This window comes from Mus musculus, chromosome 8 (genome assembly GCF_000001635.26).
Source record: "Mus musculus strain C57BL/6J chromosome 8, GRCm38.p6 C57BL/6J".
NCBI classification, from domain to species: Eukaryota; Metazoa; Chordata; class Mammalia; order Rodentia; family Muridae; genus Mus; species Mus musculus.
Window position 1 is genome coordinate 70701321 of NC_000074.6, and position 25072 is coordinate 70726392.

A 25072-nucleotide genomic window follows, 5' to 3' on the forward strand; every position below is an offset into this window, starting at 1 on the left:
CATCTCCGTTTTCAGTGCCCTGGGCTTAGAGCAGATTAATCAAGGTCGTCCAGCTCAGCCCAGTGGGAACATCTGACCCTAGGTCTCGTCTCCCCTCCCCTCCCCCATGTTATATATACAGTTTCCTGTCAGCCCTGGCCACTGCTGTTGAGACCCTGGGTCTTGAGGCTCTCAGGGTGTCACTGTGGGTGATAGGTCACATGGTAAGTCCCAGTGGGTGGCAGGTGTCCCTAGACAGCTGCTGAGTGCCTGCCTGCCCGCCCTGAATGGAACTCTTGTGGGTCCAGCTTGGTTCTGGCATCATCCTAACATTTGGGAGGCCGAGGCGGGAGACTCCTCAATCCTAGACCAGCCCAGGCTACACACCCTGTCTAGTAAGACTAAAGCTAGTAATGAAAAGGCTTGAACATAGGTTCCCTGGATGCTGGGATGACAATCTAGTTCATACAGTGTGAGGATGGAGCCCAGGGCTGAGTTTCCTGGGCAGGCACTCTCCTGAGCTTCGGGCACATAAGAGTTCCAGCTTGGGTACCATGGTGGAGTTTTGCAGCAGCTATGAAAGCTATACTCTTCCTTTGTGGGCCTCTATCTTATGTGCTCTGAAAAGGGGGTGTCCTGATCTTGGTTCCCCTCTTCCCTGTCCCTCTCAGGGCCAAGATGATTATTATTATTGTTGTTTTGTGGGTTTTTTTTTTTTTTTGAGACAGGGTTTTTCTCCTGTAGCCTTGGCTATCCTGGAACTCACTTTATAGACCAAGCTGACCTCAAACTCAGAAATCCTCCTGCCTCTGCCTCCCAAGTGCTGGGATCAAAGGTGTGTGCCACCACTGCCCAGCTGGGCCAAGATTATTGTACCCCTATTACACAGCAGTGGCCCAGAAACCTGTTCTACAGGCTGTGAACAGCATAGTAGAAATTTGAACTCTGACCTCTCCTTTGGCCCTTGAAATGTTGGGATACCATGTACACCAGTGTCTGCAGTGTTCTGCTTTTGTAGTGTTAGATGGAATCTGGATCTTTATAAAGATTTGTGTTGTTTGAGATGATGTCTTACTGTATAGCCCAGACTGGCCTCGAACTCAGTTTTTCCCACCTCTGGGACTAAAGGCATGTGCCACCACAGCGGCCCAATGAGGTTTTGTTGATGTTGGGAGTGTTTCCAGTCAGCTGATCAGAGCCAGGCTGGGCCCTGCAAGCCTGTGACTTAAGCACTTGCAATGTAGAGGCAGAAGGGCCATGAGTTTCAGTCCAGCCTGGGGTATATAAGGAGCCTATCTCAAAACACCAAGGACTCTTGACAGAGCACATCATGTGCCCAGGGGGCCTGGGCTCAGAGTTCTGTTCCCCAGCATTGAAAGGCTGGCTCTGCAATTCAAGTACATTTCTTTCCCTGAGTCTCATCTAGCACATGGGCTAAGACCACCATATCTAGGTGCCCAAAGAAACAAAAGGCTCACTAGAAGTGCTCACAACAGCTAAAGGACAGAGGAGAGAGGCAGGGAAAAGCCACAGGGTTGTATGTCTGCTCTTTGCATAGAGGCCTTGTTCTAGTAGCCCCTTGGCCAGGCGAAGTGGTTCTGGCTTGAGCCTGCTGTGCATAGGCCAAGGTGTGTGTCAGCCTTGGCTGGAGCATCTATGACTCACACTGGGTATGAGCCCAGCCTGGGGAGGTGGCCCAGAACATTGGCTTCACTCCATCTGCCCCCTCCTAGGGCTGTGGCTCACACTGCATGACCTTTTATTTTTTTCTACACAGGGTCTCCATATGCAGCCCAGGCTGGCCTGGAACTCACCAAAATCCATAAACTCTCGGTGCTTGACTGTTGCAGGCCATATGAAGCTTTGCACGTGTCTTTTCATGCCCTCCAGGAGATGTCTCCAGGACATCTTGGAGGCTCAGCAGCTATGTCAGGTGGTGACAGAACTCCCTCCAAACACAAGGCAAGAGGGGGGAAGGCTAGCTCTATGCTCAGAGCCCTAATTTTCCTTCCCTGTTGGACCATCAGGACAGCTCAGATCCTCTTGTCCTGTCAGGGGCCCCAGTTCCAAGCTCTAGAACCCTTTCCCCTAAATGCTGCTGGGGATTGGTCGGAACTCACCTGGAGTCATAAAGACATTTGGGTGCCCCGGTTCCCAAGGCTGGCTGTCAGGGCTGGTGGCTTCAGCTCTGGGGATAGGTGAGTGGGCTGGTGGGGGTACCACACTCTGTCACCCAGCTCTTGCCAAGAATGTCTGCATTCTCTGGACTGCGGTAGGTAGCTAGGCCCTTAGAGATTGTATTTGGGTCCCTCAAGCCATGATGGTACTGTCCCTTGGGCACCAACCCTGTGAGCCTGTTTTCCTTCTCCAGCACCAAGGTAGGGTGGGCTTGCTCTGTGTGACTAAGATGGAGCAGAGGGGTCTCAGAGATGTGCTCACAGGCATCCCTAGACCACTGCCCTGGTGCCCCTCCATTTCCTCTCCGATCCCCACACCATAACCCTGTTTCTCCCCCTCTGAACTCTTATCAGGCCCTGTATCACCTGGTGGCTTTCCTTTTCTTTTTTAAATAGGGCCTTATGTAGCCCAGGGAAGCCTTGAACTTACTGTGTAGGTGGGGTTACCATGAATTGTGCTCCCCATGGTCCAAGCCCCACTTTCCCTGTGACATGGGCATCATGGTCTGATGACAATCGCTGATTGTGAGCCTGCTGACAGCTCCTCCTAGCATGCTGGGGTTTTGTCTCACAGGTGTCTCTGTACACATGAGTGTTCTGGGATTTGGATGAAAATTTGGGTTGCAGAGGTCACAGAATGGGGGCTCAGTTGCTGACCTCATGCTGGCTCATTGTTGAAGCCAGGGGTGTCTTGAGGGCCTGGGGGACACGGTGACCGCTCCAGGACCGAGGACATCCCTGGGACCTGTCCTGAAGGAGAGGGCTGTGGTCACCCTTGTTGACTGGAGTCAGCGAGCCAGGTTCTGCTGTGGACCCTGTAGTGACCGTGGACAGGTAACCGCACTTCTGGAACTCGGTTTTTCTTTCATTTTTATTAGACAGGGTGCTACTATGTAGACCAGGTTAGCCTGGAATTCACAGAACTCCATCTGCCTCTGCCTCCTCACCACATGCCTGGCACCATATTGTTTTTTGAGATAGGTTCTCACTGGCCAGTGGCCAGTTCGTCAAGACAGAGTGAGTAGCCAGTCCCAGGGACCTTGCCTTTACCTCCACAGCTCTGGCTTATAAACATGAGGTTTTTCATTGTTGTTGTTGTTGTTGCATAAGACAGGGTCTCAATGTATATCCCTGGCTGTCTTGGAAGTTGCTATGTAGCCTCAGACTCACAGAGACCTGCCTACCTCCACACAGCTTTTCTGTGTTCTCAGGCTAGTCTGGCCAACATGGTACTGTAGTTCTGAGCTGTTCTAACCTCTGCCTGTTCCTGTGTGGTGCACACGGGGCTTGAGAGGGGCTCAGGGCTATTCTTATGGAGGACCTGAATGGTTTCCAGAGCCCAGAGGCTCACAACATTCTGTAATCACAGTTCCAGGAGCCATCCTCAGACCTCTGGGGACACCTGCATGCACACAGCAGTGTCCTCATCAGTCTCTGTGTTGTGATGAATTTCATGCCCGAAAGCAATTAGGAAGGGGAGGGTCTGTCAGGCTTACACTTCACACCCATTGAGGGATGTTAGGGCAGGAACTCCCACAGCCCAGGAACCTGGAGGCAGGAGCTGATGCAGAGGCCACAGAAGGGACTGCTTACAGCTGCCTCGCCATGGCTTGCTCAGCCTTCCTTTTCTTGTTGTTTGTTTGTTTGTTTGAGACATGGTCTCTGTGGGTAGCCCTAGCTGTCCTGGGAATTAACTTTGTAGACCAGGCTGGCCTCTACCACTTGGCTTAGTCTAATCATATGGAAGGAGGCGTTTTCTCAGTTGAGGTTTCCTACTCTGATGATTAGCTTATGTCGAGTTGACATAAAACTAGCTAGTAGAGATGTATAATAACACTACAAATAATGGTTAATGAAATCAAATGATAAAATGGACTGGAGAAATGGCTCAGATTAAGAGCACTGACTGCTGTTCCAGAGGTTCAGTTCCGAGCACCCACACGGGGGCTCACAACCAACTCCCCTGGCTTCTACAGGCACTGTACCACACCCAGTGCACAGACATACACACAGGGAAAATAGTCACATATGTGAAGTGAAATGTAAAAGCCAACAACCAAGGCAGCGTGACAGGATGTAGGCGACTCAGCCACCATGTGCAATTGCTCAGCAGTCATGAAGAGCAGCTCAGATCCCAGCACCCACAAAATGACCTGAGAGATTGTACCCGCCTGTAACCACAGTGTGCACTCACATTACACCATCACACACATACAGATACACACATAAAACAATGTTTTTTTAAAAGATTTATTTATTTATTATATTTACATATATAAGTAAGTACACTGTAGCTGTCCTCAGATACTCCAGAAGAGGGCATCAGATTTCATTACGGATGGTTGTGAGCCACCATGTGGTTGCTGGGATTTGAACTCGGGACCTTCAGAAGAGCAGTCGGCACTCTTAACCACTGAGCCATCTTACCAGCCCCCAAAACAATGGTTTTTAAAGCCAGACATGGTGGCTCACACCTTTAATCCCAGAACTAGGGAGACAGAGGCAGGTGGATCTTTGTGACTTTCAGGCCAGCTTGGTCTACATAGAGACATGCTGTCTAAGGAAAAGAAAAGAATTAAACCAGTCCTACTCTGATTCTGGATCAGTCTGTCTCTTTGGTACTGCCAACTCTTGCCTTATGTGTTTGGTAGTTGTGTTATTAGGTTCAGATGTATTTGTTGTTGCTTTGTCTGAGTGTCTTCTGTGGATATGAGGCATAAGTACCTCAGACTGGAACATAGCCATGGTAGCCAACAAGTCTTGTCTCTACTCATTTACCTCCAATATAACCAGATCTTCGTGGTTTTTTTTTTTTTTTTTTTTTTTTTGTTTTGTTTTTCGAGACAGGGTTTCTCTGTGTAGCCCTGGCTGTCCTGGAACTCACTCTGTAGACCAGGCTGGCCTCGAACTCAGAAGTCCACCTGCCTCTGCCTCCCGAGTGCTGGGACTAAAGGCGTACGCCACCACCGCCCGGCCAGATCTTCGTGTTTAAAGTATCTGGTAGTAAAATTAAGTTAGGATCCTTTGTCTGACATCATTTATCTATGTAAACAGGATCTCATTCCCTAGACCAGGCTGGCCTTGAACTCACAGAGATCCACCCCTTGAGTGCTGGGGTTAAGTGGGTGCTACCAGGACTGGTCTAGATTTTGCTGTTGTTGTTTTGTTCTCTCTCTCTCTCTCTCTCTCTCTCTCTCTCTCTCTCTCTCTCTCTCTCTCTCTCTCTCTGGTTTTTCAAGACAGGATTTCTCTGTATAGCCCTGGCTGTCCTGGAACTCACTCTGTAGACCAGGCTAGCCTTGAACTCAGAAATTCGCCTGCCTCTGCCTCCCAAGTGCTGAGATTAAAGGCATGCACCACCACGCCTGGCTTGTTTTCTCTTTTTAAAAATTGTTATATGTATGGGTACTTTACCTGAGTGTGTGTCTGTGCACCATATGTGTGCCTGTTGAAGCCAGATAGGGTATGAGATCTGCTGAGACTGGAGTTAGGGACAGTTGTGAATGGTGTGGGTGCTGGGAACAGAACCCCGGTCCTCTGCAAGGGCTACAAGTGCTGTTAACCACGGAGCCACTCTAGCCCTGGCCTCACTTTTTTTGATTGCCACATATTAGCTTGTGTATAGAAGGTGAGTGCACTAGATATCCACACAGAGGCAGAAGGTAATGGCAGCAACTGGTTCTCTGCTCCCATTGGCTGGGTTCAGGGGAGAACTTGTGCTGTCAGCCTTGGACCCAGACACTCCTCACACTGAGTCTTCTTGCACTCCCTACTTCTTGCTTGATAGTGTGTTGAGTGGGAGTGTCCTGGATGTGTGCTTCTGGGTCTTACCCTTCTAGATAGTAGTGACATAGACATCCTCTGCTCTCCAGTCTCATGTGTCCTTGGGACCTCTTAGTCCCTGTTACACGCACGTTAAGTGCTAATTGCCAAGCAACACTGAACTCTCCCCAGGCTCTTCTTGTGGGATGTCATCTGTCCTGCCCCCTCCATCCTCCCCCTGTCCTGACCCTCACAATCCTCCCTGCTTCATCCTCTCCCTCTGTCCTCCCTGCTTCATTCTCCCTGTGCCCTCCCTCCCAGCTCTGTCCTCCCTCGGCCTAGTCCACAGCCCCACCCACTCCTGTTGGTATTTCTAACAGAACCAGCCCAGAGCACTGCTGTGTACATTTCTTGGAATGAAGAACTGAAGACAGCCTCCCCGTACAGGCTGGCTTCCAAGATTACATCTTCTTCTGCTCCTTTGCCAACTCTATGACCCTCCAAGGTAAGGAGATGGCTGGACCTGCCTTGAGTGCCTCTGCCATGCACATACGTCATGCCCAGGTTACAGGTCTGAGGGCTGCTGGGTGGTGGTGTCCCTGTTCTCTGTACCTGCTGTCCAGCAGAAACCCTTAGGTTGTGTGCTCTCCACTCTTCACTGCACAGTGACGCATCTGGTCACAGTGTGTGCACCGCCACCCACCTGGTACTCACCCATCAACACTCACCACCTCTCTGCCCCTCACCAACCCTTCTCCCACCCCTCCACGTATATCTAACCATTCAAGAACCCACTGTCTCCTTACCCATCTCCACCCATCTATGCAACCCCCCATCTGTCCATCCTCCCTACCTACCAAACCTCATCCTTCGCCCCCTCCCCCCACCCAGACTTTTCTGCCTGGCTCAGGAATGGCAGCAATGCAGCCGGCAGCTCAGCTCCAGTTCCAGAACCTCATGTCACCTAGCGGGCCAAGCCTCCCTCAGCCTACCCCCATTCACCAAGAGAAAGTGGCCAAGCTATGTCCTCAGCTCCAGCATGACTTCTATCCATCCGAGGAGCTAGCAGTGTTACCATCACAAGAAGTGCCTCGCCTGCGGGCAGTGGTGGAGAGCCAGGCCTTCAGGAACATCCTGGTAGATGAGATGGACATGATGGTGTCACGGGCAGCCACTGTCATCCAAGCCAGCTGGAAGGGCTACCGGCTGCGGCAGAAACTCATCTCCCAGATGACAGCAGCCAAGGCCATCCAGGAGGCCTGGCGACGCTTCAGCACGCGCCGGCTGATGCACTCCAACAGGCTGACTGTTAAGAAAGCGAAGAGGGAGGATGAAGAGGACATCCCTTACCACCAGCCACAGCAGGTGCGCTTTCATGCCCCAGAGGACCAGCCACCAGTCATGGTGACTAAAGAGACTCAGTTCCCGTCCTTTGACAATCTGGTCCCCTCACAAGCCACAGCAGGTCCCTGTGCCAGCAGAGTCCCCGGAGGTGGTCTCCATCCACAGTATGTGATCAACAGACTCACAGTTCCCAAGTATCAACCCTGCATGTTGACCAAGACTTTTCGGAGCTCTTGTCTCATGAGACACTTGGAGGGGGACAGTCTGAAGATCAGGCATGTGGCTTCCAAGACTATCAAAGTGGGGGCCCTAGAGGCAGCAGCAACAGGGAGATATGGCCAGGCCATGCATGGATCCCTGAAGACCCAGACCCAGGCTCACACAGAATCAGATGTCCCCAAGGCCCCATTGCGTATATATCCAGTCAACAAGACCCACACCAAGGTGTGTCCAATGGCTGCTGCCGTCCCTGAATCCTCAGCCACAATGTCCACAGCACCAAGGAGTGCACCCCAGGCACGCCCCACATCCCCAGCAACTGTCATGAAGATGCAAGCAACAACCAGCCCGACCTCCCCAGTGATCAGGCTCCCAGCTCCTGTGGGACCCAATTCTTCACTCTCTAACACCACACCACAGATGCAGGTGCGTTACATGATGCCTGGGGCCAGAATACAGCCCCCAGGTTCTGCTGTGGCCTCTACAATCAAGGCCTTACCACACTTTGGAGCGCCTGTCATGAAGGTCCCACTGCAAACTGGCCCTGGGTTCACAATGACAAAGACCTCACTCCAGATGAGACCAATGACCAGAAGCCAAGCTCAGACATACACGGTGTCCACTTCATCCAAAACCTCCCCGTCAAGCCCCACGGTCAAGCCTTCACCCCAGACACGCCTGGCAGCTATGCTAACCAAGACCCCGGCTCAGTTACGCTCCGTAGCTGCTGTGTTCAGGACCCTGTGTGGTGGTACAACTGAGGCAGTAGCCTCAAGTCCCAGGTGTTCACCCCAAAGTCCAGTGGTTGCTGGCAACACTCCATCCCAGGTCCACTTGAATAGCACAAGGACCAAGGTCACCGTGAGCACCAAGCAGGCCACCACAGTTGTCAAGGTGAACTCTCAGTCATACTTGGGCAGGTGCGGGTCCCAGGGGAATCTAGACACCATAGTTCCTAAGCCTCCAGCCACGTATCCACTGGAAGTAGAAAAGATGAAGTCATGTCCCGCAAGGTCCCCCAAGAAGGAAGCAGCTCTCAAAACTAACACAACCATTGCAGCCAGAGCTCTGTCTTGGACAAAAATGATGGAAGATCGGAGCAAGGCCCTGACTCAGATCAAGCAGAGGGCGGAGATCATAAAGGTTCACTTCAGAGTGTACATGCCTGAAGAGATTCCTGTGACCCTGACCCAGGCCCAGCTGGCTGTCCCCCTGACCAAGAGCTCCTCCCAAATCCAGCCGCCCCCCTGCCATGCCCGAACTCAGCCGACCTCACCCTTCTGTAAAGCTGTGTCCCAGTCTTGCATGCCCTCCGGGCTGGCCCACGGCACACCTGAAGGACAGCGTCCACCTGTAGGTCTCTCTGCCTCCCTGTCCTCCTCACCACTGGCCGCACACCTGATGTCACTCACAGCCCAGCTCCAACCTGCTTGTGAACAGGCCAGATCTGTGTCTCGAGATCATCTGACCAGGTCATGTCCAGCCTCAGCCTCTCTGCAGGCAAGGTCCTCAGGGACCATAGTTCCTCCTGAAGTGTACCCAAACACATATTCACCTACCTCTGCTCCCCAGCACCACATGGCCTCTCTCCTGGCAAAAAGCTCATCTCAGCTGCATCCACCTGCTGAGCATGCCAAGACCATGAACACTAAAACCACCAAGGCAGCGTGCCAGGTCTGTCCATCCACTAAGCTCAGCAAGGCCCCATCCCTGGCCCAGCTCATCACATGTCTGGCTAAGGTTCCCTCCCAGGCCCAGCTGGCCACTGAAACAGCCAAGTGCCTCTTGGCTGCCCACCCTACCACTGACCACAGAAGCAAGACCCAGTCACAGACATTCCTGAGCTCTTCCAAGGCATCTGTCCAGTTGTGGCAACATTTGGGGACACTTAGCACTGGATCCCGTGCCAAGCCAGATGACAGGAGTGTGGCCCAGCCCCAGCTCCATAGCCATGCACCAAACAAGACCATGCAGAACCCACGTTCAGTAGTCACAGATAGCCAAGGCATGCTGATACCTCTGATGACTCCCAGTGGACACCCAGTGTGCAATGCAGAATCCTGGGGTGACAGTGGACGGGCACAGACTCCACCTCCATCCCCTGTGCCCAACCAGGCAGTGCCCTGCCACGATGACCTGGCAGCATCTGTTGCATCCCTATGTGCAGATCTGGTGGCCATGCTGGGCTCCCCTGAAGACCTGCGGACACTCCTGGTCAAGACACTTTCTCAGGGGGAAGTAAGGACGGCGTTGAGTCAGGCCCTATCCCGGGAGGTCCTGGGGCCATCTGTGGTCAAGGCCCTGCCCCAAGGCATGCTGGGAATGGCACTGATGAAGGCTCTGTCGTGGGGTGAACTGGGTATCTCCCTGTCCCGGGCCCTGTCCCGAGGTGAGCTGCGTCCAGAACTCAACAAGGCCACACAGGGCAAGCTGGCTGAGGTCCTGTGTAAGGCCTTGACAGAAGAGGAGAGGGCCACACTCAGCCAGGCGCTGTGCCAGGGTGAACTGGGTGCTGTCTTCACTCAGTCCTTGGCCCAGATGGCCCAGAGGACAGGCACCTTCCTCCCTAAGGCCACCTCAAAAACAGTGGGGAGCCGGATGACCACAGCGCCTGCCCCAGTGGAGGTGACTTGCAGCGGGAGTCTGTCGGTGGCGTGGGGACCTGCGATGGGTCCTGTAGGAGCACGGTGTAGCAAGGTCAGGCCACCATGGGAGGGCTTGCCCTGGGAACAACCTGATGGGATCCTGGGGGAGAAAAGGGTCACATTGGAAGGGTCACCCTGCTCGCCACAGTCCACCATAGGCTCTTTTACTGGAGGGAAGGTCACTGGAACTTACTGCTGTCCTCTACTCAAAATACCCACGCTGTCCGGGGAGGTAGGTTTGGTCCTTTATTCTGGTCTCTATCTGAGGTCGTTTGATCTTGACTCCATGGCATGTGGTGAGGGTCCCCATGTCCCCAAGCGACTGTCCCAGCCACCACCTCCTAGTCCATGGCAGCCACTTGTTGCCAACGGTGTAGGCCCAAGCAGTAACCAGCCGCCAGTGATCAGTAATAGCACAGCCCCAAGCTCCTGCCAGCCATCTGTGGCCAGCAGGGTACCCTACCCAGGGTCGTCATACCAAGAGGGCAACGTGGTGGCCAGCAAGCGCTCGGGTCGCGTGGGTGACGGGAAGTCCCCTATGTCCCCGTGGCCCTCTACCACTTGTCATGGCAATGTGTGTCAGTGTCCAACCCCAGGGATGCACAAAAAGTCTCCCTGTGGCTACTGCTCTTCTCTAGTCCGGAGTCGCAGCACATTGCCCAAGGAGACTTGTAGGCAGGTTCTGCCGTCAGGTCACAGACGAGTAACGGCACCACTGGGCAGTAAGGACATGGTTACCATCGTCAGGAAGGTAGCCGAAGAACAGTGTAGTGCTCAGCCATCACCAGTGTTCCTAAATCCTAAGTCACAGAAAGTCACCAGCAGGTCTACCCTCAAACAGGAGAAGCACCCCCAAGTGTCCTCAGCCCCACCCCATTCCCTGAGCCAGGCCACTGACCATCACAGGTCCCTTCTGGATGAGTTACTGGCCAAGATCCCACAGCACCCACAGATTGTGTTAGCCAAGAGCTATCCCAGGGTCCGCTGCCAGGACAGCTGTACCTCTCAGAACTCCTTGCAGAACAGCCCCTTCGCTAGCGCCTCCATTCCATCTAGCTTGCCACCTTCAGAGGGTCTGGAATGTAGCAGGGAGGGTGACATGCAGGAATTCCAGCCAAAATTGAAGGAGATCAGAGAGGCAAGGTACAGGCTCCAGGGGCATCTGGAGAGAACATGCCCAACTGGTCTTCAGCGCACGCTCCCCAAGTTCCAACAGCCCACTCTGGGACTTGGGCCCCTCCTCTCTAGCAGCACCAGCCTAGCCTCAAATCTCCACTGGGACTCAGATAGTGGGTCTGACTATAGTACTGGGGACCTGACTGAGGGACTGTCCCAGGACTCAACCTGGCATAGGAGGAGTCAGGTTCAGGCCAGGGACCAGAAACCAAATGGGGTCACTTTCCTGGATCCTGTCCAACCCAAAGACAAACTGGCTCATGGGGGAGCCCCAAGCCCTGGCCAGGCACGCAAGACCAGTGAGGGATCTCAATTCCTAAGCCAACCATTAGAGGCCAGGGGGCTGTATCCAAGCTCATCTCAGTCTGCAGGGTCCAGTGCTGTGGCCCCAAGCCTGGCTCAGCCATCCACGGGCACTGGGGTAGCCCCAAGCCTGGCCCATCCATCTGCGGCCACTAGGGTGTCCCCAACCTTAGCCCAGCCATCCATGGACACTGGGGTGTTCCCGGGCCTGACAGAACCACTGATATATTATGGGTCACCTACAAATTTTAGTCAACCATTTATGTACACTGGAGGGTCCCCAGTCTATACCCAGAAACTTATGGCTTCTAGTGTACCCTCAAACTTTACACAGACATCTGCTGCTGGTGTGGTGACCTTAAACAACCAGTCAGTGAGCATTGGGGCAACTTCAAGCCAGGCTCAGCCATCTGCCACTACCCACAGAGCCCCGAGGCCCACTCAGTCACCTCTGAGTAGCTGTCCACCGCCTGGCTCCTCCTCCCTGCCCACACAGGGTGCAGGGCATCCAGACTCAGTCCAGACATCTGTAGCCACTGGGGTGTATCCTAGCTTTTTCCAGCCATTCCCACCCTATAGCATGCCTTCACATTTCGCTCAACCTTATATGGCTACGGTTGTAACCCCAAACTATGTGCAGCCATGTATGTCCCACAGCATGTCTCCAAGTCTAGCCCAGGCTTTTATGGTCAGTGTTAGGTCCCCAACCCTGGCCCATGCATCTGTGGCCAACAGGGCATCTCCAAACCACAATCAGCCAACCACAGCCAGCACTGTGGTCCCTGGAGTACTCAAGGTGCCTCTGTCCAACAGGGTGCCCCCCAGTCTGAACTCCCCATTTCTGGCTCCCAGAGTTTACCCTGATCTCTCCAATGTCCCCACGGCTACCTTGGGAGCCCTGAGCCTGTTGCCGCCCACTGTGGTATGTGGTGTGGGTCGCGGGGTCAGCAAGCCGGCTTTCGGCCCACAGCAGCACACACAGCAGGACAGCAGGGCAACTCAAAGCCAGCCCCCCATGTCCAACCGAGGTGGGGCGCAGCCATGTGCGAAGAGTACAGCAGGCCAGCCATCGCTGGGAGTCTGCAGCAGCCCAGGTGGAAACCTGATAGGTGCTAGGAGCCGGTCCGCCCCTCAGAATCCCACTGTTCACTCTGAGCCTACCCAGGCCAGCAAGGGGTCCCCAAGTCCTGTGGCTCAGCCCATGCATGGCCTTGGCCAGCCTTCTGTGGCTCCTGCTGTAGGGGCCAGTGTTCCATGCCAAGCTTTGTTCGGGGGCGTAGCCCCAGGGATGCCCCAGGGGCCTCTGACTACTGGATTATTCCTAAGTGTGTGTCAGGGGGGCAACCCACCCCCCATGGCTGCCTGGGCCTCGCCATCAGATGTCCACTGGACTCAAAATCAGGCTGCCATGGCCACAGGTGTGGGCCAGAGCTCATGCCCAGCCGTGATGCCCAGGATGCAGGTCCCAGCTGAGCTCTTCCCAAACCAGCTGGGCACCAGCATCCCTCAGCCCTGCGCCACTCTCCCTATTACATTAGACCCCCAGCTCTTCTCTATGGCCACCATGGTCCAACCCAGTTATCAATATGTAGGTATGATTATTGCAGATCCAGCAGGTGCTGTGGGCGGGGCTTTGCCCCAGGGTTCTGTAGATGGAGAGGCGTCTTCAGCACCAGCTGCCAAGCCTGTGCTTGAAAGCAAGACTCCCAACCTTCCTCAAGTGTCTATGATCAGGGATGTAGGCAAGAGTGTCCCCCCTGAGTCCACAGCAGATGGATTGGCCCAGTACGTTCCCCCAGAGTCCATGGTGGAAGGTGTGGTACAGAATGTTCCCCCAGAGTCTACAATAGGTGTCAGGACCCAGAACCTATTGACAGAATCAGTGATTAGTGGTGAGGATCAGAGCCCTCCCAGAGATGCTGGGGCCAGTGATGTGGCCCTCAACCTCCCTCCATGCCCTGTGGCTAGCAGCAAGGCCCCTAGTCACCCTCAAGAGACTGATGGTAGTAGGAAGAAGCTGAGCCCAGCCATAGAACCCTCACCAAGCTCCCAGAGTCCAAGAACCTGCCCGAGTTTTGTGGCCAGCAGGACAAGTAGCACGGCCCCACTGGGGTCCATGCTGGTAGGGATCTGTCCACGTCCCTTTCAGGCGACACAGTGTAGGGAAGTCTCCCAGGTCTCCTTCTTGGCACCGTCTGTCAACAGCCTGGCCAATGCTCACTCTCCAGCATTACAGAAACTGGCTGAAGACCTACACCACTCGCCCACAGTCTTGTCAAGTGCCTCACAGATTAGCCAAGACCCTGGGCTGACAAAGCATGTAGGTGTCAATGACCTGACCCTGCCAAAACCAGGACAAATGGCTGACACAGTGTCCTCAATAGTGGCACCTAGCAGAGACTCTGTCAAACCACAGGGCACTGAGACTGAGTCAGAACTGAGGGCAGGCCTTGGTGCCACAGGAAGAGAGAGTCATGGGCAGAAGCCCCTGGCAGCTGAAAATGCTCTCAAAGACCAAATATTCTCAAAGGCTCTGTTGAACAAGGAAGCTCCCAGACAAGTCAACAGTGTGCCCCCTGTCCCTAAACAGGCCCCAAGTTTAGGTAAGCACCCCATAGCCAGTAGCATCACTGTTCAGCCCTTAGCCTCAGAAAGCAACAGTGATCCCCAGAGCCTCCTCCCTGCTCCCAGGGTCCCGAGCTTGCAGAAGGCCGCTGTGGACAATTCGAGCCAACTTCTGGCTTCCAGCGTCTCAGTGGCACCACTGAGTACAGGCAAAGCTGGGACAGCTGAGTTGTCTCTAGGGTCAGAGGAGGTCAAGCCTGGAAACCCCAGAGCTGTCGAGAGCTCAGGGGGGACAGACTCAGCACCCCCATCTAAAAATGGGGTGTCTAGTGCCTCCCAGTTTGGAGGACCTCAAGGTCACACCAAGAGTGACCACCAAGAGTCCCTCACTGCTAAAAAGTCCTACCAACCCAGTCAAGTCAGCTTTGTCTCAGAACTTCTAGAAGGTCCCATGAACAGATTGCCCCCCTTTAGTCATCCACTCAAGCTGGTACCTCGGGTCTCATTGGACAGTCACAAGGAACCCTCAGGGACATCCACAGTGGGCATCACACCCATTAACCATGTCGGGGATGCGAGGAGACAGAAGGCAACCTCAGGAGTTCAGAGGATGTCTCTGGTCCATGAGCCATCATCAAGTGGCTCCCAGAGATCCCTTCTTGATGAGGCTGCCCAGGACAGCAGAGAGGCTGGTCTGCCAAAAACAATGCTGGGCCTCACCACACACCCTGACCAGAGGCCCACTCTTGTCACATGCCCCAGAGTTAGCTATGATAGGAGTTCCCTGGTCCCAACCATGCCCCACAACCAAAATGTTGAGTACATCAACCGCCCTGTCACTGGCTATGATGGGGTCTCACGAATCTCCACTGCACCTCACAGCCAAGAACACCCTCAGGTCACAGTCCCTAAAACTAGTTTTAGTGAGGGCTCTGGAAGAGTCCCCACCATGCTCTATGGCCATAGACTTCAACACATCAAGGTGGGTGAGACAAGCCTCGGTGGGAGTTCCCAGGGCCCCAGAACCACACCCCACAGCCACAGACCCCATCTTGTTACACACCCCAAAACTGGCCATAATACGATATCCCTACCCCCCACTGTATCCCAGGGCCCTGTGGATGCCGGCCTGGCTTCTGGCCAGTCATGGAATTCCAAAGTCCCCAACGTATCGGTCAGAGCCACAGCACATGCTGGGGCACCCCAAGGCGTATGGTATCCCAGCAGGGGCCACAAGCCATGGGACCCCATTGGTGCAGAGGCCGAGCTGGACCGCAAGCCTTCAGCTGAGCTGCTGATGTCAGTACAGGGCATGGAGAAAGTTGTCGTCCAGGCCGTTGTCACCATCCAAGCGTGCGCTCGTGGCTACCTAGTGCGCCGCACTGTGAAAGTGTGGCACCAATGGGCCACCATCATCCAAGCTACGTGGCGTGGTTACCGTGTACGACGGAATCTGGAAAGGCTGTTCAGGGCCACCACCATCATCCAGGCTGCCTGGCGCGGCTATTGCATTCGCCGGGCCCGGGCCCGCCAGGTACTGCTCCCTATTGCATGGCCAGAGCACAGTGGTCGAACCAAGGGAACCTTGGACAACAGAAATAGCTCCGAGCACCGCTGCTTCCTATCCTGTCAACCAGATGTCTGCAGCGTCTGTCAATCCCTGGGTCCCCCGGTAGAGAGTCCGCCCAGCGTTGTGATGCTTGTGGGATCCCAGCCACGCACTTGCCACGTGTGTGGCCACACACTCTCCACGCGAGTGGTGCAGGGCTTTGGCCAGGGCATCTCAGGTCAGCCTGTCTCTCGATGGGCCTCAGCATCCCAGCAGAACACCCTTCTTAGCCAGCAGCACAGAGCATGCACCATCATCCAGGCCGCCTGGAAGGGCTACAGGACCCGCCGGCAGCTCAGCCAGAAGCAGTCTGCAGCCAAGATGGTTCAGGCCGTGTGGAGGGGCCATTACACTCGAAGCTGCCTCACCACGGATGCACTCTTGGGAACAGGAGGCCCGTGGAGCATCTCCAGGGACACTTCACGCCATAGCTCAAGGGCTTACTCTTTGCACTGGCCTGGCGTCTAGACCCCTCCCTGGCTGTGGGCAAGAGACACCATCATGGCCATGTGGCCTCATGAGTCTTGTGAATAAAGCATGCTACAGCCTGACTCTGGTCATATATCTTGGGAGGAACAAGGGGAATTCTAGACCGTGCCAGCAGCAAGGAGTTCCAGTGTCTCCAGCCCATGTGGTATCTATAGTTAGGCTTGGGGAACCCTAATTATTTTCCAGGGGCCACAGGTCACTAGCATGGAATCCTGTGTGTCACATGGCTAGTGATTTGTAAAATGTCACATCTGGGACCAGTGAGATGACACAGTTGGTTAAGATGCTTGCTACTGAGCCTGTGTGTTTGATCACTGATGGGGAGAGGTGACTCACCTGATCTCCCTGCACACACACACACACTCACACGGCATGTAGGAACACACCACATAAACACACACACTATTTGAAGGAACAAACACCAAATATACATAAATTAACCTGTGACAGGCACACACCTGTCATCTCAGCATGGGTGGCTGAGGCAGGAGAATCACCAAGAGGTTTGGTTTAGGTCAGCCTGGGCTACACAGTGAGACCCTCTGTGGCAGGGACTAGCCCACTTCGACTTCCTTAGCTTGCTTGTACCTCCTTTAGAAAAATGCTAGACGGTTCCAGCTGCATCCACTGTGCTGTGAGACCTACCGGAGAAGGCATTTCCACCTAGGTGAGCCAGAGGAGTCTGGTGGCCAGAGAGACATGGGTATTCAAGTCAGGTTTGGGGCAGCCATAGAAGGGGTATCCCTGGGTGTCTGGGGACAGGGGCCACTACGTGTCTTGAGACTTCAGGAGCACAGTTCACCCCGTGCTGAGGAGGCGCTGGGGTGCCAAGGAGGAAGGAAGGGTTGGAGGGAACCCCAGAGCCCCAAGCAGCCCGTCATTCCTGCGATCCGCCGGCAGGGGCCGCGCGTGGGCCAGGCACTGCTAACCTGGGCGCGCACCTGCAGCCTGGGCAGACTGCAGGAATGGCGAGCTCGTGGCTGCTGCCCCTGGCGCTGGCTCTGCTGCTGCTAGGCGACTCCTCCGTCATCCTTGCATCCAGGGGTAGGCTGGTGGAGGGAAAGGGAATGGCTCCGGGTGGACAGTGGGACCGGGACACAGGGCTTCAAACCCTACTCTCCCCTTTCCTCCCAGACACAGTAGAGTTGGTAGCAACCCCTTAGGATCATCTGAGTTGAGGCAAAAGCCAGTGGTTTCCGGGACACTTCAGGGGTTTCTGGCACAGTCCTGCCCCATCCAGAGAGTGAGGAGGGCCTACACAACCGCCCCCTTGTCATACCAGGGATCTGGGCTCACTTTCTGTTCATTCACTGTCCCTGTTCCCTTTAGGAGTCGTGGTGCCAGACTTCTTATTTCCTTCCAGCTACTTCTTCTTCTTCTTTTTTTCTTTTCTTTTCTTTTTTTTTTTTTCCCCGAGACAGGATTTCCCTGTGTAGCCCTGGCTGTCCTGGAACTAACTTTGTAGACCAGGCTGGCCTCGAACTCAGAAATCTGCCTGCCTCTGCCTCCCAAGTGCTGGGATTAAAGGTGTGAGCCACCACCGCCCGGCTTCCAGCTACTTCTTTAGACAGTTGATTTATAATAGTTGATGGTTTTATTCCGAAAGCCCCACAATTATCCCTGGAAGCCCAGACAGGCTCCAGCCTGTGGATGACCCTATTAAGGACAATTGGCACAGCTTCCATCTCAGAGACGGAAAAGTGCAATACCAGATACATTGCCAAAACACCCCTATTTTCCTTTATTTTTTTTATTTTTATTTTTTGATGTTTTTTAAGACAGGGTTTCTCTGTGTAGCTCTGGCTGTCCTGGAATTTGCTCTGTAGATCAGGCTGACCTTAAACTCAGAGATTAGCCTGCCTCTGCCTCCTGTGTGCAAGACTAAAGGCATGAGACAGGTTCTACTCTCCTTTCTGTTTAACTTTCCAGAAAATTATAAAGACCTATTTGGTGCTAGGTTCTTAGTAGAACTGGAGATTGCTACCACCTCCTCTTTCGTCACTTAAAACCTTAATTAATTAATTAATCCTGGTTTGGCTTAGGGTCAATTTTAATTCCTCAGGAATTTCTCATCGAGTCTACTCACATCCTTAGGTTCCTTTGCCACAGGGCCTGGGAGACTGGGGTGTGGGAGGTGGGGTCAGCACCCCCTTTCAGAACCTAAATGTTATTTCCTCATATGTGCTATGTGGGGTGAGGCATGGGCTGGGCAAAGCAGCCATTGCGGCCTGTGCCCTGCACACCTGGGTGGAGCGACCTGGATCTGGAAGGAAGTCATGGGAGGAGGGAGAACAGGAACTATCTCCACAGCCTCTGAATGTCTTCAGGGTGGGGGAAGGGTGCCGTGGGAGGGGAAGCACGGCAGGAGGGAGGGGTGGTGTGTCAGAGACCTGAATCTTGGTGTTGGTTCGGCGGTAGAGGGTGTGGCCAGCATTCTGGGGCAGAGTTCAAGTCCTAGTTTAGGTCAGGGCTTCCCAGTTCTCAGGGTTCTAGAAAGTTCTGGATGTGGAGGTCATGCCTGCACCCGAGTGACAGAGTTGAGTAATGGTTCAACTTTCTGGGACTGTTTCCCTTTCTGTAAAGCAGAAGTCACAGGCAGTGATTGAGTTGTAACAGGTGGCACTCCAGAGCCTAGCTCTGTGGAGTCAGGCAGAGTTGCATTAGGCGGGCCAGAGCGCTGGCAAGCTAAACTCAGAGCGCTCATCTTCAGTCACAGGTATGTTGGCCAGGGGCTGAGATCGAACTTGAGCAGCGTTCCAGCCCAGGATGCCCATTCGCAAGCTTCATAGACACATATCCACATCTTGTTTTTTTGTTTGTTTTTTTCCCAGATGTTAATTTTACACTATTCTTGAAGAGTTTAATAGCAAAGAAAGCCTCTGATACCATCTCCCCAAGTCCAGAGACAACCCCTGTCCCCACCTCCACAAGTCCAGAGACAACCCCTGATTCTACCTACACAAGTCTGGAAACCATATCCCCTCCAGATTCCACAACTCCAAATCCGGGCTCAGCCTCCCCAGATCCAGAGACAGCCTCTCTCCCCACCTCTGGGTTCCCCAGTTCCGAGCCGACCACCACATCCCAGTCCACGAACTTGCCTCCACAAGGGTTGTCCACTGTGTCCAGCCCACACCAGGGTGAGTGTAAAGATTGGCTGAGACCAGGCGGATTTCTGAGTTCAAGGCCAGCCTGGTCTACAAAGTCTACAAAGTGAGTTCCAGGACAGCCAGGGCTCTACAGAGAAACCCTGTCTCAAAAAACAAACAAACAAACAAATTGGCTGAAATCTGACAGCAGTTCTGAAACCAGTCACCAGGTGGCGACACAGACCTGGAAGTGTGCAGGCAGGCCTGAGCCACAAGCCATCTAAAGCCATATTTTACTGGGTCTATGGCCTTAGTAACTTGCTAGTGTGTGCTGGCTCCTGAGGACACAGCCATGTGCAAGAAAACAGGTTTCATTACCTAGTTGTCGCTGTGTGTGGTGGTCCAGTGCTGTGTTCCTAAAACTGTGAGGAGGAGGTAGGAGGATGGCTTCAAGTTTGAGACTAGCCCAGGCCACATGGTGGGTCCCTGTCTTTTAAAAGATAACCAAGGGGATGGGAGGAAAAGAAGAAAAAGAAAACCAAGCAGGGTGATGGTGGTTCAGCATTCAGGTAGCAGCAGGCAGATTCTCTGTGAGCTTCAGGACAGCCTGACAGCCTGGTCTACACTGTGAGTTCCAGGATAGCCAGGGCCAGAAATGTCTTGAAAAATTAACAAGAAGAGGGGGAACAGAAGGAGGAAGAGGAAGAGGGTAAGAAGAGGAGGAAGGCAAGAAGAGGAGGAGGAGAGGAGGAAAAGGAAGAAAGAAAAGAAAAGAAAGGAAAAGAAGGAGAGAGAGAGAGAGAACGAAAAATCCACATGAAATTATATACTTGTTTATAAACAACATAGGCCCTGGAGTACCTTAAGGGCTAGAGCTCCTGACTAGAATTCCCCAGTAAGGGGCTGCGGCGAGTCTCAGGGATGGAACCTTGCCTAGAACCCCCCAGTGAGGGGCTGGGGCGTGGCTGGGGGGGAGCTCCTGCTTAGAACCCCCCAGTGAGGGGCTGGGGTGTGGCTGAGGGGGGAGCTCCTCCCTAGGAACCCTCAGTGAGGGCCTGGGGCATGGATGTGGCCAGGGCTGACCCCTTCCTCTTCCCAGATGCAGGCAGCCTCTGGACCCCCACATCATACAGGAACCCCGGTGTGGTGATTGCTGTGTGTCTGCTTGTGTCTGTCTTACTCGTTGGCTCTGCGTTCGTCGCTGTGAGACATTATAACCGAGATGCTCCAGCTTTCCATAATCTGGATACGGTATCTATGGTGAGATGGGTACAGCCAGGGTTGGGTTGCTGACTTCCCAGTAGACATCCCCCTGCAGTAGAGCCCTGTGGTGCTTAATGCCAATCTATGTGTGTTCCTCTTCTAGGGCAGCGTGAGCCAGAGGCTGCCATTTGCTGACCGCCTACAGTCGTGACTCTCAGAGGACTAGAGATATGGTGGGGGTGACACCTGGAAAGAGCAGTGTCTGGAAACATTTCCCCCCCTCACCCGTACCCTGCTATCCTGACCTGGGGATAAGTGGCAAGGAGGACAACTGGAGCCCAGGAATTTCAAGGCCAGTTTGGCCCACAGATCTAGTACACAACTCAGAAATGAATCAAGGTGGGATGGAGCACAGTTGTCATCCCTGCACTTGGGAGGTAGAGACAGGAGGATCATGTGTTCAAGTCCACCCTGAGCTATATATGGGGTTTGAGGTCAGCCTGGGCTACATGGGACTCTATCTTTAGAAAAAAAATTTTTTTTGTGGGAGACTGGAGAGATGGTTCAGTGGTTAAGAGCACTGTCTGCTTTTCAGGGGACCAGGGTTCTGTTTCCAGCACCCACATGTAAGCAACCCCAGTCCCAGGGGTCCCGTGGCCTCTTTTGCCCTCTGCAGTCGTCAGGCTCACAGGTGACACACAGACATACACGCAGGCAAAACACATTAAAAAATAAAACTAAATAAGCATAAACTGAGTAAAGTCTCACGATTCAGAGCTGCTTCCTGACTCTCGGGTTGAGTACCTCTTTGCCTTAATCCGGAGTCACACTGTTAACCCCGAGTCTGCTTTCAGGGGGGATGACAATCAGAGCATGTCATTTCAGGGTCAGAGGACAGGGCTGCTGTCCTCACCCCCCCCCCCCCCAGCCAGGACCTGTGTGACCCAGTGTCCTGGCAGGACAGAGGCCACTATCCAAGGAACTGGAAGACCTAACCTAACGGGAGGCAGCCTGGGGAAAGCTACAAATCCACATGACTTAAGAAGCCCACCCAGGGCCGGGCGTGGTAGCGCACTTGGGAGGCAGAGGCAGGTGGATTTCTGAGTTTGAGGCCAGCCTGGTCTACAAAGTAAGTTCCAGGACAGCCAGGGCTATACAGAGAAACCCTGTCTCAAAAAACAAACAAACAAACAAACAAAAAACAAAAAAACAAAAAAACAAGTGAGTTCCAGGACAGCCAGGGCTATACAGAGAAACCCTGTCTCGAAAAACCAAAAAACAAAAAAAAGCCCACCCAGAGCAAGTACCCAGGGCAAGTACTCAGGGCACGAAAAGGCCCTACAGTAGGAGAGGCATGGGCCTATTTCCTGATGAAGACATCGAGGCCTACCTGGCCGTGAAGTGAAGAGGGGTCTTCTGACTGCTGGAAGGATCTGAGTTTTCCAGCAATCTTCAAAACCTTGGGGCAGGAGGTACCAAGTGGGCTGTGCAGAGGTCACGGGGAGGAAGGAGCTGGCTGCCTCAGCTCCTCTCTGCACACCCTGCTCTCCACCACTCCCTCAGTGGCTCAGGCTCCAGTCTGGTAACCCTTCAGACAGCCGACTTTAGGGTGAGACAGGACCCACTCTTCAGTACAGGTGAGGGTGTCTCCCTCGTTGCTATGATGTTTGACAGCAGATTGAAGTGACCTCCACCCACAGCAGGTCACGCTCTGATGACCACTGGAGTAGGTGGTGAGAGGTCTCCTGGCCTGTCTGTGGGGGAGGGGTGTAGGGTGAAACATTAACTTGCTTCACAGCCACAGACTGGAGTGGCCTCAAGATCTCCTAGGCCCAGGCCACATTCCATCTTCCAGTCCCAGCTCCCTGGCTTTCCCACTTCTGACTGCAGCTCTAACTTGTGGGTAAGGTTTGACCAGAGAGTGTCATCAGCTGCCTGGACCAGCACAGCATAGCAGAACAGCTTTCCTAAAGCCTTGGGGTGCCTTGATTGGTACCCCAAAATACTAACGTAATGCCTCAGTCTCAGGCTATTTCTGTCCTCTGTCAGGTGTAAACACATTAACAAGTAAACCTTTGCCTGGCCACTCACCCCTCTCCTCCCCTCCCCCTCAGCCCTGTTTTGGTCACACACTTGGGCACACACACACACCTCCCTGCCCTTGTGGTCACTCTGCCCTTACCCCCTCCTCCAGTCCCGAGGGTGCCTCCTGGCTCGGGTCTAGTCTGGTGCTCAGTTAAAGAACCCAGCTGGGAGTGGGATAGGACCGTCTGTCCTCTGCTCCTGGGAGGTCACAGAGCACACTCACAGCGCAGGTCCCCACAGGAGCAGCTGGAAGTGAGTACCACACCTGTGTCAGTGTGAGAAGGCCTACCTCTCATGAAACTCGGCTCTCAGAAACCCCACAAAGCGCAAGAGTCCCTCCGGGCGCTGAACGGTTCTCCTAGGTGACCTGGACCCAGGATTCTAGTCCCTAGGGCTGGCCAGGGTAGGGAGCTTGGGCGGGAGTACCTGCAGCAGCCTCGCCAGGCAGCTGTGACTTCGCTGCCTTGCTGATGTGGCTCTGGGCTCTGGGGGCGTGGGGTGGCCCAGCAACTGGCTGGGACCTGGTCTCACTGATCCCTGTCATCACAGAAGCCTGCACCATGAGGCGGAGTGGCACGGCCCTGTCCTTCCTGTGGACTGAGGTGAGTAGGCCGGGACTGGGCTCAGTGCAGGAGCTGGGGACTGAGGTCCCTGCTCTGAAAAGGGACAATGAGGCTCCCTGAGCCCAGGGCCTGAATGCAAGATAAAAGTCATTTTAAAGATTTGTTTGTTTGTTTATTTACTTATGAGTACACTGTCGCTATCTTCAGACACACCAGGAAAGGATATTGAATCCCAGTACAGATGGTTGTAGGCCACCATGTGGTTGCTGAGAATTGAACTCAGGACCTCTGGAAGAGCAGCCACTGCTCTTAACCACTGAGCCATCTCTTCAGCCCTAAAAATATTTTTTATTATTTTCTGTATGGGGGTTTCCGCCTGAATGGTTTGTCTGTGTACCGCAGAGGTCAGGGCCCACTCAGGCTAGGAAAGGCCAATCCATGCCCTGAAACTGGAGTTACAGAACCCTGGTCTCCAGCTGCCATTGCTGGAATCACTGAGCCATCTCTCCAGACCCCTCTACCTTCATTTGTTTTAGATTTATGGTTCCTCTGTGTCTCTCTGTCTCTCTCTGCCTCTGTGTGTGTGTGTGAGAGAGAGAGAGAGAGAGACAGAGAGACAGAGAGACAGAGACAGAGAGATTTTTTTTCGATTTTTTTTCCTTTCAATGTGACAGGGTCTTACGTAGCCCAGGCTAGCCTCGAACTTTGACTGCAACCAAATATGACGTTCTAATCCCTATGCCTCCAGCTCCACCTCCTAAGCTCTGGAACCCAAAGTGAAGGGAGGGCTGTTGCCTGTTCTGTGTGCTGCTGGGGATGGAGCCCAGGGCTCTGTGCTAGGCAAGGAGGGTGGGCAGCTGTGAGTGCTTGGACCAGTGTCTGAGCCAGGAGGAGGCAGGGAGCACAAGGCTTTCTGTGGAACTGGCAGCCCCAGCTAGGCTTACAGGCTGGGCAACCGCTGGGCAGGCAGCCTTTGAAGTTAGTTAATTACCTTTTTTTTTTGTTTGTTTTTTTTTGTTTTTTTCGAGACAGGGTTTCTCTGTGTAGCCCTGGCTGTCCTGGAACTCACTTTGTAGACCAGGCTGGCCTCAAACTAGAAATCTGCCTGCCTCTGCCTCCTGAGTGCTGGGATTAAAGGCGTGTGCCACCATGCCTGGCTTTCTTTTTTTTTTTTAAACATTTTTTAAAAAGATTTATTTGCTGGGCGGTGGTGGCGCACGCCTTTAATCCCAGCACTTGGGAGGCAGAGGCAGGTGGATTTCTAGTTTGAGGCCAGCCTGGTCTACAGAGTGAGTTCCAGGACAGCCAGGGCTACACAGCGAAACCCTGTTTGAAAAACAAAACACAAAAACAAAAATAAAGAAATAAAATAATGTTCCCAGAATAAAATACTGAAAGTGAGACCTGCACCCAGGCTTTCCCCTGGCACCGCTCCATGCTTTTCTCTGACCCCGCCCTCAGGCCCTCTGCTGAGACTAAAGGGAGTCCTACAGGAATCAAACCAGAGGCAGAGGATATGTTTCTCGGGTGTAGCCGCTTCTCCTCTCGCCCTTTTCCACTTATAGATATGTGCTGGTCCTGAGGCTATGGTCTCAGGCTTCAGTTTCCCCACTGACTCTTCTGATACTGGAGTTAGACCTTTAGGAAGTTCAGGAAAGCTGGGCCGCCTTCTGGTCCCCACCGATCGCACTCTGCCCAGAAGGCTCCTGCTTGTGCCGCCCGCGGAGGTCAGCACTGGACAGCTCCTCGATTCCCTTCCAGTCAGCAGCCCAGAGGAAGCTGGGGTGTGGCTCCTGGCTCCCAGGGCCCTGTGTTCAAATCTCAGCACCTAGTGACCATGTGTGAGGAACAAATTGTAGTCCTA

At 53.7% G+C, this 25072-nt stretch overlaps 3 protein-coding genes and 1 long non-coding RNA gene across 14 annotated transcripts in view; 3 read left to right on the forward strand and 1 right to left on the reverse strand.

The window, feature by feature from the left end:
* Nucleotides 1–16330, forward strand: Iqcn (IQ motif containing N). 5 transcript variants are annotated; one of them, NM_001370847.1, is made up of 4 exons: nt 705–2251; nt 6299–6423; nt 6810–10178; nt 15282–16330. In NM_001370847.1, exons 3-4 carry the CDS (start codon nt 6831–6833, stop codon nt 16245–16247), a joined length of 4314 nt encoding a protein of 1437 aa, NP_001357776.1. In that variant the 5' UTR covers nt 705–2251; nt 6299–6423; nt 6810–6830; the 3' UTR covers nt 16248–16330. The 5 variants fall into 5 exon arrangements, with proteins under 5 accessions (XP_006509876.1, XP_006509877.1, NP_001357776.1 ...); NM_001370846.1 differs by having other exon boundaries at nt 705–2177; XM_006509813.3 differs by having other exon boundaries at nt 1–2251; nt 6810–16330.
* Gm34255 lies at nt 5547–23208 on the reverse strand. 2 transcript variants are annotated; one of them, XR_379077.3, is made up of 3 exons: nt 23072–23208; nt 21951–22314; nt 5547–7224 (listed from the first exon to the last, which is right to left on the reverse strand). It is a non-coding gene; the product is annotated as a predicted gene, 34255 (long non-coding RNA). The 2 variants fall into 2 exon arrangements; XR_003947401.1 differs by lacking the exon at nt 23072–23208 and having other exon boundaries at nt 21951–22649.
* Nucleotides 17175–21315, forward strand: Gm3336 (predicted gene 3336). Of its 2 annotated transcripts, XM_017312493.2 has the most exons (5): nt 17175–17312; nt 19100–19165; nt 19199–19408; nt 20457–20617; nt 20724–21312. In XM_017312493.2, exons 1-5 carry the CDS (start codon nt 17234–17236, stop codon nt 20769–20771), a joined length of 564 nt encoding a protein of 187 aa, XP_017167982.1. In that variant the 5' UTR covers nt 17175–17233; the 3' UTR covers nt 20772–21312. The 2 variants fall into 2 exon arrangements, with proteins under 2 accessions (XP_017167982.1, NP_001182182.1); NM_001195253.1 differs by having other exon boundaries at nt 17223–17312; nt 19100–19408; nt 20724–21315.
* Nucleotides 22515–25072, forward strand: part of Pde4c (phosphodiesterase 4C, cAMP specific) — a 27352-nt gene continuing 24794 nt past the window's right edge. For 2 of the 5 annotated variants that reach the window (NM_001310465.1, NM_201607.2), the window contains exons 1-2: nt 22744–22897; nt 23195–23247. In NM_001310465.1, coding sequence (NP_001297394.1) covers nt 23206–23247 — 42 coding nt within the window. In that variant the 5' untranslated portion in view covers nt 22744–22897; nt 23195–23205. Of the gene's footprint in view, nt 22898–23194; nt 23248–25072 lie in introns of all 5 variants that reach the window. The other 3 variants (XM_011242258.3, XM_011242248.3, XM_011242259.3) reach the window with 3 other exon arrangements.

Coding starts and splice junctions, on each gene's coding strand:
- Iqcn (XM_006509813.3), top strand. CDS start 6,831: ATGGCAGCAATGCAGCCGGCAGCTCAGCTCCAGTTCCAGAACCTCATG.
- Gm3336 (NM_001195253.1), top strand. CDS start 17,234: ATGGCGAGCTCGTGGCTGCTGCCCCTGGCGCTGGCTCTGCTGCTGCTA. Junction 19,409..20,456: donor TGTGTCCAGCCCACACCAGG/GTGAGTGTAAAG, acceptor TCCTCTTCCCAG/ATGCAGGCAGCCTCTGGACC. Junction 20,618..20,723: donor ATCTGGATACGGTATCTATG/GTGAGATGGGTA, acceptor TTCCTCTTCTAG/GGCAGCGTGAGCCAGAGGCT.